Below are 11,685 nucleotides of genomic sequence, written 5' to 3' on the forward strand. Positions count from 1 at the left end.
ATCATTGGTATTCAGGTGTACATTCGACAGGCTAGGAATCTTCTTCTTTGTTGTTTGTTTAGCATTGTTATTTATTGCAGTGTAATAATAAAATCTCATGAAGTTTGAATTTAAACTATCTATATCAAATACTTGAAAACTACTCAAGTGTAAGCATAAGTCATTTTTTTTTATTCCTAATGATCTGGTAAGGAAATTTGTATCTTGATTGATAATCAACACAGGCTGTCATATATTCTTTCCAGAGCATGTATGTTCTTTCCTCTTAAGTTCTCCCAGGTGGAAAACTTCTTGAACTAGCATTGTAGAATCAAAGCTTCTGTACTCCTCAGCCAAGCTGTTACACTGCATACTTTACTTAGAAATATTGCATTATGAATTTAAGAGATACTTGCCAATAGTTGGTGTGGCCATGTAGTTTGAAATCTAAATATTCCCCTCAAAGCTAAACCAAGAGGCATCTTTGAAGCAATGACCAGACACTTGTACTCTTTGCTTAGACCTGACGCTTGCATTGTCATTGATCTAAATTCAATAGTGGCCCAACTAGGGAAGGCACCTCCTGGACCTGTTGTAAGCAGAGAAGGACTGGTAGGTAAAGTGATGGTTGGGGGCCATCTTGAGCACGACAGTCACAAAATGATGGTTTTCCATTCTCAGAGAATGAAGAAGTGGGAGGTAGCAGAACTGCTACCTTGAACTTTTGGAGGGCAGATTTTGGCCTGTTTAGGAGATCACTTGATAGTCCTCCCTTGGGAGGTGGTCCTGAAGGGCAGAGGAGTCCAAGAAGTGTGGACATTCTTGAAGAAGGAAATCTTAAAGTTGTAGGAGCAGGCTGTCCGTGTGCTGCAAGAAAGTCCAGCCTGACTGAACAGAGAGCATTGGCTAGAACTCAGATATAAAGAGTTTATGACTTTTGGAAGAGGGGGCAGGCAGCTTCAGGAGAACTACAAGCATGTTGTGAGGGTACATATAAAATAAGAATATAAAGTATAAAAATAAGAATGACCAAAGTCCAGCTAGAGCTTAACCTGGCTACCACCATAAAAAATATTTCTGTAAATCCATCAGCAACAAAAGGAGGGCTAAGGAGAATAAGCTTTATTGGATGTGGGGGAAACACAGAGATAAAGGATGAGGAAAAGAACGAGGTACTTGGTGCATTTTTGCCTAAATCTTTAATAGTAATTCTCAGGGTACCCAGCCCCTGAGCTGGAATAGGGAGCAGATTGAAGCCCCCATAGTCCAAGGGGAAATTGTCAGTGACCTCCTGCACCACTTACACACAAGTCTGTGGGGCCAGATGGGATCCACATGAGGGTACTGAGGCAGTGGGCAGAAGTGCTGAGCAAGCCACTTTCCATAATTTATCAGCAGTCCTGGATAACCAGGGAGGTCCTACTTGACTGGAGGTGAGCAAATATGACACCCATCCACAAGAAGGGCTGGAGTGAGGATCCAGGGAGCTACAAGCCTGTCGGCCTGACCCAGGCTTATCCCAGATCACCTTGAGTGCCATCATAAAGCACATACAGAACAGCCAGCGGATCAGATGCTTCTGGCAGAGTTTGATTCTAATTATTTGTCCTTCTTTTCTCATATTCTGTGCATGCAGACCTGAAAGATAAACCTTCTTTAGAAAACTTCCAGTGGAGCATAGACCCAGGAGCTGACCTTTCACAGTACAAAATGGACATTACTGTGATTGATACAAAGGTGAACTTTTATAATAAATCTGCATGTTCTGTGATGTTGGAAAAGCCTGCAAAGCAGTATCATGAACGTTGTTCTGGGCAGACCAAACCCACTTTGTAACAAAATTCAGAATTTGGCTCATTTGATATTTGTTCATGCTATAGTTATCCTAAAACATGTCCACTGTTTAGTTGTACTTCATAAACTCAGCAGGCATATTCTCAGTATGAAAGTGGACAAATGGTTGTGAGAAAGAATTCTAATGAAGCTGTAACCTGCAGGAAAAAAAAACTTAATCAGTGTCCAAAAAGAAGCCAGTAACTGCTTTGAAAGTATTTCAGATACACAGCACTGACACTGACTAACCAGTTGCTTCTGGGTGGAATTGTCATGTTTGCTTCTTTTTTCCCTAGGGTGGTTCTCAGACCAGAGTTGGAGGGGAAGTTGTTGATATGGATTATACTTATGTTAGTGACAGTGTGCTATTAGAAATGAAAAATCAACAGCAAAATCGGGAAAGCAGTCCACGTAAGACTTTTTTTTTCTCTTTTCTTCAGTTTGCTTTGCTTTTTTGTGGTATGGTGGGGGTTTGGGGATTTGTTGGAGGTTTTTTTTTGTTTGGTTGGTTTTTTTGAGGGGGAGGAGGAAAGAGTAAAAGAGCACCTTTTTTTTCCTGTATGGCTAGATAGTAGAAAATGGTTTGCAGTAAAAAACTGGTGATGAATTTTTATAGGTTACACGGGGTCAGTCTGTTTCCTAGAGAGTTGATGGTGGGTTTTGAGGTTGTTTTTTTTTTAACATAGGTTAAGAAAAAAGACAGGATTTGTGCTGAGGAAGCCAGTAGCTAGCTATTCCTTTACAGTGCTTAAAGGGTGAAATACTTAACCATGTAACAATTCTGATCTCACCTGCAGTAAACAGCTTTGAAAGTTTTCTGTGTAATCACATCATACTTTGTATGAGAAGACTAATTTCATTTTTAATTACATACAAATAGAACTAGTATGTTTAAAATAAATCCAAATGAGTTTATGTCACTTTTACTGTATGGTATGTGGTGAATCGTGGCTGCAGGGCAGTGACAATTTCCTACCCACAAAAACTATTTCCTTTTGCTTGGATAAGTCCATAATTACAAGAACAAAAATATCACATATCCAGTATTAAGGTTAAAGGTACCTCATGGTGATTTTAGCAGTTAATCAGATTTTAGAAATGGGATCCAAGGTATCTGAAAAATAAATTAGCATTGGCCACATTTGAAAGACTGACAGAGAAGTTGCAGCAAGAATTAAGGTATAGCTGTTTTTGAGTTAATTGGTACTGAAGCAGTAAGTAAATGTTAATTATTTTGATGCACATTTAGTCAAAATGCAATTTCTTGACTAAAATCATTGAGACACTGATTTGGATGTTCTTTGTGCTTTTAACAACAGGAGGAGAAATAACAGATATGTTTGATCAGACAAGCCATGAAGAATATGAATCCTGCCTACCAGAAGATAGTCCTTCTGCATGTGATGAAAGAGAAACTCTTCATGATGAAGAGCAGGATAAGGGAATAACAGCAGCAAGCAAGAAACTAAAGAGTGGGATATAATTTGGTTTTGTCTTTATTAGCTTACTTAAACTACAAGAGTTGATTTGAAATCAGACTCTGTTCTTTAGGAACAAATATGCCAAATTAACCACCAGTTCTTTTTGCATCAGTTTGTGGTAAAGTTGATTATTTTTAAGGACAAAACATAAAGCAATATGAATTTTTTTTTGTTTTTTTTTTTGGTAGTTCATTTTTCACCACACAAATATGGAATGTATAGTGGAAGTTGGCACAACAGCAGAACATTAAATTGACTCTTAAAAGAAACACCAGGTTTTGGCTACAGTTATTTACTTCCTTTCTCCTCACTATTCTAGGTTCTGTGGAAGATTTTACAGTATGTTGTATTTTAAGCAGCCTTTCCTTTGATGTTCTTCTTCTCTTTCTTGCTTATGTCACTGCTGCTTTCCTTCTGCTCCAGTAATGCTTTTTGATTGATGGTTCTATCAATTCTGTATTATTTTTTGTATCTATTTGAATCTCTTGTCTCAGACTGAACTGTACATGGCATTTTTATATTTCTTAAAAGTTAGTTAATTATTTTACAGAAGTTTCTGCAGGCAGTGTGTTGACCTTATATTTTGTTTTGCATGTCCATTTACAGAACATGAGGATAAACAAGATAAAGCCAAGCAGAAAGCTTTTGTGGAGCCTTATTTCAAAAGTGATGAGAGGTAATTTAGTTTGTTCTCTATGGGCATTTTAAGGCTCTTTGTATCTTCCCTATAGGAAACTTGATCCTCCATAAAATAAATGTGTTTGTGTGTAACAGCCTAACAGTTGCAGAAGACGCAGAAGATCAACTACATAAGATAAAAGACTTTAGATATAAAGCAGGGTAAGGGAAAAAAATGTTGAGATGCCTATTACATTTGCTGAAGAGAAGGGATTGCCTCTTCTGCTTTTTATAATTTTAGTGAATGCAGTGTTTTGTAATCTATGTGGCTTCTTACAGGCGTGTGGTCATGCCTGAATTTATGAGCCAAGGACCTGTGGGCTGCTTGTACAAATGAAAACCTTTCCTTCTCTGTTTTTTTTACCCCTTGCTCTCTAGGCAATAAATGAATAGTGTTCAACAACTGCACCTCTTAGTGCCTCCTCTGTTGCCTTCCAGTATAATCATAATTAGAAGTCTGAATCTTCTTTTTGTAATGACACCAAGCCCTTCAGTTAGCTTATATTTTATCTCAGTGCATGTTTTCTTTGTAGAGGAAAACTTGTTTACTGTTTTGAAAGTAGTTAAGTTGAAAAGAAACTACTGATCTTGAACTCCAACATATGTTCCTCTCATGGAAATCATTGCAAGCACAACTCTGTCTTGGACAAAAATATTCTACAGAAGATCTCTATTTGAGTAATTTCTATATAGGAATTACTTTTACACTATGAAAAGCCATAATAATGAAACACACATCTCTGGTTATGTAAAAGTTCATATTATGTTTGAAAACTCTTTTATTTATAGAAATTGCCCTATTCAACTATGAAAGGCAGTATAATTTCGGTTTTGTAGATGTTTTCTGAATTATTTTTTTAACTTGTCTGTCCGTCATTGTATTGTAAAAAAATGGAAAATTCCAGTCATGTAGAAGAAATAAAAGTACTATTATTAAACATTTTTGTTTTTCAGAAAGAATACTGTGTTAGATTTTCCTCATATTGAGGTTATTCGGAAAAAAGAAGAAAGAAGAAAATTACTTGGCCACACTTGTAAGGAATGTGAAATAGTAAGTAGTGCTTTAAAATTTGTCAGTCTTCCATTCTTCTAACTCCAGACAGTATCTTAAGTGCTGAAGTGCTGTTTTTAATTGTTAATCTGGTTGCATCATCATCATTACCTACAGCAGCTGGGAAGTAAGTGTTTACCAAAGCTGGATAACCAAATTTGCAGGTGGTTTGTTTGTTTTTATTGCAGTAACCACATATAGCATGGAAAGACTTGGGTTTGATTTTTTTATGTGTGTCTGCAAGACAGAAGAGCTTCTTACATCATGGTTCCAGTACAATTACTGTTAATAAAAAATACATTAGTAGTTCAAAGAGCTATTACAGATTTCCAAACTTTAGATCAAAAGCTCTACTGAACTTTATGGGTGCTGGAATAAGTAAGTTCTGTATCCTATTGTACCTTTATATGTCTATCTATAGACCTCATTTTGGTTGATTTTTTTCTTTCTTTTCTGGGTTAATTTTTTCAGATAATTGCACCATCATAGGAGACAATGTGTATATTTATGCAAATGCATGCAAAAATGTTTAAAGTTGCTTGTTTAAAATACTTGTTAAAAAGTATGAAATTTTTGATTTCACATTACACAATTTTTTCTCCTTTTCTATTTTCTAAGCTGCTTTCAGGTACTTGGTGTGGAGATAAAATATTGACATAATTACATGTGTAATAAGAACATATTTTATTTAGCCATTAATAGAGTTATGAGCTCATAAATGATGACTCAGTAGAAGTGTGGATTCATGACTGAGCAATGATGGATCTTCTGGAATCTTTCCACTTAATTTCCACATGTATCTAGAACCAACATCTTCAGAGATTCTCTTGCTATTCACTTTATAGTCAAGTCCCATTTACTGAGCTGAAGAAATTTATTAGAGTACGTTTTTAATGAAATTATTTTCTGAAAAATATTGGTAAAACTCCCTAAATACAAATACCTAATTTTTACAGTCAACTATAAATACCATTTTAAAAAATATGTTTGATTTAAAGAGTTTGAAAGAAAACGAAACAGCCCCCAACCTTCAGTCTGTTTCATGGTTCCAGAGCCATGTGTTAAGCATTTTAATTTCCTGTTTCTGTAAGCTAGAGATCTTCCTTCTGTAAATCCAATTTGTGTTACTTTCTGTCAAATTGGAGTGATAACTATAGTGTCTGGAAACATTCACAGCTCCAGTTTTGTAACAGTAGGTTTCTACATTAAATGCTAGGAAAGTTCGGGTTTGTTGTTGGTTTTGGCTTTTTGTGGCTTTTTTTTTTAAGTCTGCACCATTCAAGATTAATGTCTTGGAACGTGTGGAATGCTTGGCTGTGTCATTGCACAATAATAAAACTAGCTTTGAATTAAATGCCTGTGAGAGAAGGGAGTATTGGATAAAGCATAAATGATGCTTTAGAAAAGCCTTGGCTTGCTGATTAGCCATATGGGTTTGCCACAGTCTAAGGGAATATTTAAGGAGTGGATGGAGATCAGTAAATTGATTCCTGCCCTCTACTGCAAGTGGTGTCAGTGGGGTCAGTTATTGTCACTCTGAGAAGACCTGGGATTTAACTTCTGCACGTGCTGCAGCAGGCTGATATTAAAGTCCTTTATAAGCTTTATCTTAAAGCTTTGTGGAAGCATCTCATTCACTTTACAGTGTAGAACTTTTGATAAGAAGTCTTGTTTTGGTTTTTTATGACCTTGTGATGCTATCAGAGATTGTAGGCAGAAGTTACAGGTAGATTGTAAAGACTTTGTTGGTGTGGTTATTAAGTGTAGCTACACTTAGGTGAGTAGGAGGATCACTCAGATGCATTTTTATATGCATTTAGATGACTAAAATTATTCTGCAAATTTTTGCTAAACTAATGGGAGGAACATTTTGTGGGTTTGCTCACTTTCTGAAACTGCAAATTGTAGAGTTCTATAAACAATTCTTTCACAGGGAAGATAGGATGAGATTGCAGTATCTTCACACATGGAAAAGCCTAGCTCAAATGTTTTGTGTGGATTAAAAATGCTGTGGACAGTGGGATCAATCTAGAAAGTAACTGAGAGTTCTTTTTGCTGTTTAGCTGACATACATAACTCTCATTCTCTGTCAATCCTAATAGATTTCTAAAGAAACCAAAGAAGTTTCTTTCTAATTTATTTTTTAAACATGCTTATCTTGATTTTTGATTGTTCTTATTTTCTGTTCCTCCTAAACTGTACTGTATTTTTCATTGTTGGATCTGTAATTATTCCTTACTAATCATAAATTATTTAATTTTTAAAAATGCAACACACTAACAACTTTTAGTAGATTAATTTCTAAAATTTCAGGCTATTTACAGGACAAAATAAGGAGCACTGATAATTATCCCTAAATAAAACTCAGCAATATTTGTCTATACAGACACTATCAAATTCTTATAGTTAATTTTGTTGACTTAACACCTTGTTCTTAACTTTTGTCAATAAAAATTGAATGAGCATACTTTACAATTCCAAGTAGGTTTTCTGAAATCATGCCAGTAGCTGAGAGCTTGAAATAATCTCTTTTGATAGAGGTATCCTGTTCTCTTCCTGAGTTCCCCAGTCTAGGTCACTTTTCATCTGATTGAATGAGTTATAAACTTTAATTTGCCTTTTTGAATTGTAACACTGCCATTTCAGTAGATTTGTTTTACCATTTTCTACCAAGAGTCAGGCTTCTTGTGTGGCTCTGACTGTTGACTTACCAGTTGAATCAAACAGTGCATTCACTTTTAAAATATTTTGACCCTCTATGTGCTCTAAGGTCCAGATATGTATTTTTAGGAGATACAACAAGAATTACAAATTAAATAGTAGAAAACTGCATGGAAAAAAATATACTCTACCTTTCTATGATGCTACTCAGGGAAACACCCAGCAAAAAGCTTTGGAGGGAGTATATACTTTTCTCACTGCAGCCCCCAGGAGTAGCTGACAGGGGTGAAAGAGTGTAGCCAATTTACTGTAGAGAATGCTCAGCTGACAGATAATTTTTGGAGTCCCAGTGTCAGTCAGCTACTTAAACTACCTCTTTATTTACTTCTAATTTGAGGCTAAGTAAGTAGGAAGCATTTTGACTTAAGTTTGCAGTTACTACTGTAAATTTGGATACTGGAAATAATTCTGCAGCATGGGGTTTGTAGTGGGGTTTTTTTATTTTTTTATTTTATTTCTAGATGCAAGCTGACACTTAAAAAATTTTAAAATTCCAATCTCTTTCAACACCTGTGCTACTTAGCTTTGTAAAATCAGTAAGTAGACTGTTGACATAAGTAATTGTACACATGCCTCAACCTTGTCTCTTATGGTATGTTAAAAGATAGAAGGTTAACAAATTTGCCATGATAAATTTGTTATACTTAGTCTGTAAATTCAGTAAGCTTTTAGGATAATTGCCAAGTGTTTGTCACTTGGATAACGAATCTCCACTCTGGCTGTCCTCACCATTGTTTTTAGATAACTGTGTTAATAAACACAGTGATTGATAATGTCAATTGTGTAAAGCAGTTTCTGTTATGTATGAATTTGTTAACTGGGATTTTTTTCCCCCTCCTTACATTCAGTATTATGCAGACATTCCAGAAGAAGAGAGAGAGAAGAAACTCGCTTCCTGTTCAAGACACAGATTTCGCTACATTCCTCCAAATACTCCTGAAAATTTCTGGGAGGTTGGATTTCCTTCCACCCAAACCTGTGTGGAAAGAGGTTTGTGCCAAAAGAAGCTTGAAAAGTACTTTTTAAAGCTCTTCTTTTTTTTTCCCCCCCTGAAATTATCTCTAGCTCATTGCAGCCTTTCTCACCCAGTCCTGTTGAAGTCTGTTTATCAGCAGCCACTGCAGCCACCATTGTCTGGTTTTAGCAGTTCCTGTATTTCTAAGAAAGGAATATAAGGAGAATTTCTTAGAGCCTAGATAAAGAAGGCATTGGGAAATAATTGGGATTTTCATAGAACTTAATTTAAACCTATATATTTTTGACCATAAGCAAGAGTTGAATTTTCAGAGTTAAAGGCCAAGAGATTGTACTTACTTAGGAGAGACAGGCAGTACTACTGATGTTTTCTGTCAGTGTTTTTAGAGCTTCATAATACCAGGTGATAATGGAAATGTTGCAGGTAAGGTGTAGTTAAACAGTTTTTCATACATATACCCTGCTTGTTGGTGGCAATGAAAAGATGTGGTTGGGGTTTTTTTAGATGCACTTGTTCACATAGAAGTTTGTTCTTTCTAAATAATTTTTCAAAATCTTAGAGACTGGTGTAAAAATGAGGTTCTACAAATTATGTTAAAACACAGTGAATTTGTAGTGTACTCTAGGTACAATTCTTCAGAAGTGGTGAAGTGCTGGGGTGAGCAGGCCTATAGGAACTCTGAGTTCCTTATATCTCTACTTGTGCATTAGCTGTGAAATATTAATCTTCGCTTTTATCTGTTCTTGTAACAGTGTCAAGTCAGGCATAGGAAAATGTAGCCAGAGTTGCATATGTGTGTTGTGTGATAGTGTTGCAGTATCATCCTTAATCTTTCACAACAGGGAGCCTTGATTTTTATGGACCATATAACTTGTTACTACCCATTTGGAATCTGCTTGCAGCCTCATTAAAAATTAGCTTCTTGGCTGTCTCCTTGTTCTTCTGGAGGAAGAGCTGTTCAGTTGTTAATGGTTCTCAACAGCATATCAGAGGCAGATTTTAGATCAATCCTCCCTTGGAAAAGGAAATATTTTATAGCAGTGCAGTAAGAGAACTAAAACACGAGAGAGTTCCCACGATGAGCAATTGCTCTACACTCCAGTGTAGTGGGGTACAACATAGATATTTTCTCCTCCTTATTGGTATCTTGAACCATCTGTTTGTGCTGTTTTGTTGGTTTTTGGTTTTTTTTTTTTAATAATTTAGTTACAAAGGCAGAATTTTCCAACTATGAAGTAGAAATCTGCTACTCTCATTTTGGAGGTCATTTTTGCTGATCAACAGTAAGGAATTGACAAAAGCCAGGTGCTGAAACGGACTTGCATAAAATGTCTGTTCACTGTCAGCGTTAGCTAAGTTGAGTATGGTATAGAAATTTTCTATCCACTTCTCTTATCAGAGAGCTTTCAAGGTGTGTTTGATCCATAGGCTCATGTTCAGCTTTTTCCAGTCTTTTTAAATCTGGGTGCTCTTAAAACAAAGGGAGGTACTGTTTATACCTACAAAAGACATGTGCCTGAAGTTTCCTCTGTATTATTAGGATTTACATTTTCAAAAGTGACTTTTATAAGTGAATTGAATTAGCAGTTCTTGCATACTTTGTTACTCTTATGTAAAATCCTTGGTAGAAAGAAAATGGAAAGCGCAGTTGTGTTTTGAATAGATGAACAATTCATAGTTTCCATTCTGTTCTTCGTTGTTAACTGTCTGTATTGCATTACTGTGCAGTCACCTACTAGAAAGCAGCTGTGTATTTTAATGAATGATATTTGCACACTGGGATCTCAAAACTTTTATGTGAAGTCAGAACCAGTTGCCCCAAAAAGAAAAAAAATTACAAGTTATTTTTTGAGGCTAAACACACATTAAAGCTAAAGTTATGCCTGTTTTTATATAGTATTTCTTACCCCAGGTTTATTCTTTTTAAGGTTACATTAAAGAGGACCTTGCTCCCTGTCAACGTCCAAAGAGGCGGCAGCCTTACGCTGTGATGTTTTCTCCAAAAGGCAAAGAGCAGAAGACATAAAGGATGGGGAAGGGAGGAGTGCCAGCCTGAAATGGATCTCTCCTGTCCGTAGATATTTATAGTTAATATAAACTTGAAATAAAGAACTGTGTTTTTCACAATGATAGATAAATTTTTTAATTGAATATGTAAATTTTATAAAATTTGTTTGCAAGTCTGATGTACCAGGAAACAAAACTATTTAATGTATGTTTGTTTCATATTGTGTTAATACATTTTGTATTCATTTTTGCACCTGTCAGAGAAGTCTCCTACTTTTTTTTTTTCTTTAAGGCCAGCAGCTGAAATTCCAGCAATTCCTGTCTGAACTTTGTGTCAGTAACTGCCTTTGAAGTCACTGAAATCAGTTGTTCTTGCAAGAGTAAATGTCTGTTAATGGGAACAGAAATGACAGTTTTCTAGGGTGCTTTTATTTTGCTCTGGATTTTCTTGTATTTCTTTTCTCTTGTTGCAATAATGGTTTTATCTACTTGGAATAAAGCTGCATTAAATATTAAATGTATCTACTGTTCATAGTTTGGGAGTGTGAAAACCAGGAAGTCTAAGTGTCTTTCTTCAATTCTGGTGTTTAATGTATAGCACCATGTTTTCCTCAGTGTTTAAATTAGAGTGTCCAATATTTATTTTTTCCTTGAAATCTCTTTGCATATAAGTGTCTCATTTATTGATAGAGGTAAGCATTGTTTTTTTCTAAATTTGGGTGACAGCCCAGAGTTCTCCTCATGGACAGCAATAGTCATCACCTAGGTTACAAATGATTATCCAGAGATATTTTAAATTAATCTTTTGTAACAGGGGATATATTTCCATACTTGCATTGGGAAAGTAAGATCATACAGTATCACAGAGGCAGGATAATACCTACATAGGTAGGCAAGCCAAAAATCACCATAAGATCCTTAGAAATAAAGAAGCTACAATCAGAGTTGGGTTCAAGCAC

General features: G+C 35.7%; 1 protein-coding gene across 2 annotated transcripts in view; it reads left to right on the forward strand.

Annotated features, from left to right (window-relative positions):
- The window catches only part of RBBP8 (RB binding protein 8, endonuclease), a 34,442-nt gene extending 23,199 nt beyond the window's left edge, over positions 1 to 11,243 (forward strand). For both annotated transcript variants that reach the window (XM_077184813.1, XM_054632767.2), the window contains exons 13-19: positions 1,616 to 1,716; positions 2,109 to 2,223; positions 3,132 to 3,284; positions 3,900 to 3,969; positions 4,926 to 5,022; positions 8,592 to 8,733; positions 10,648 to 11,243. In XM_077184813.1, coding sequence (XP_077040928.1) covers positions 1,616 to 1,716; positions 2,109 to 2,223; positions 3,132 to 3,284; positions 3,900 to 3,969; positions 4,926 to 5,022; positions 8,592 to 8,733; positions 10,648 to 10,745 — 776 coding nt within the window. In that variant the 3' untranslated portion in view covers positions 10,746 to 11,243. The remainder of the gene's footprint in view (positions 1 to 1,615; positions 1,717 to 2,108; positions 2,224 to 3,131; positions 3,285 to 3,899; positions 3,970 to 4,925; positions 5,023 to 8,591; positions 8,734 to 10,647) is intronic.
- The last annotated feature ends 442 nt before the right edge of the window (positions 11,244 to 11,685 follow it).

This window comes from Agelaius phoeniceus, chromosome 1 (assembly GCF_051311805.1).
Source record: "Agelaius phoeniceus isolate bAgePho1 chromosome 1, bAgePho1.hap1, whole genome shotgun sequence".
NCBI classification, from domain to species: domain Eukaryota; kingdom Metazoa; phylum Chordata; class Aves; order Passeriformes; family Icteridae; genus Agelaius; species Agelaius phoeniceus.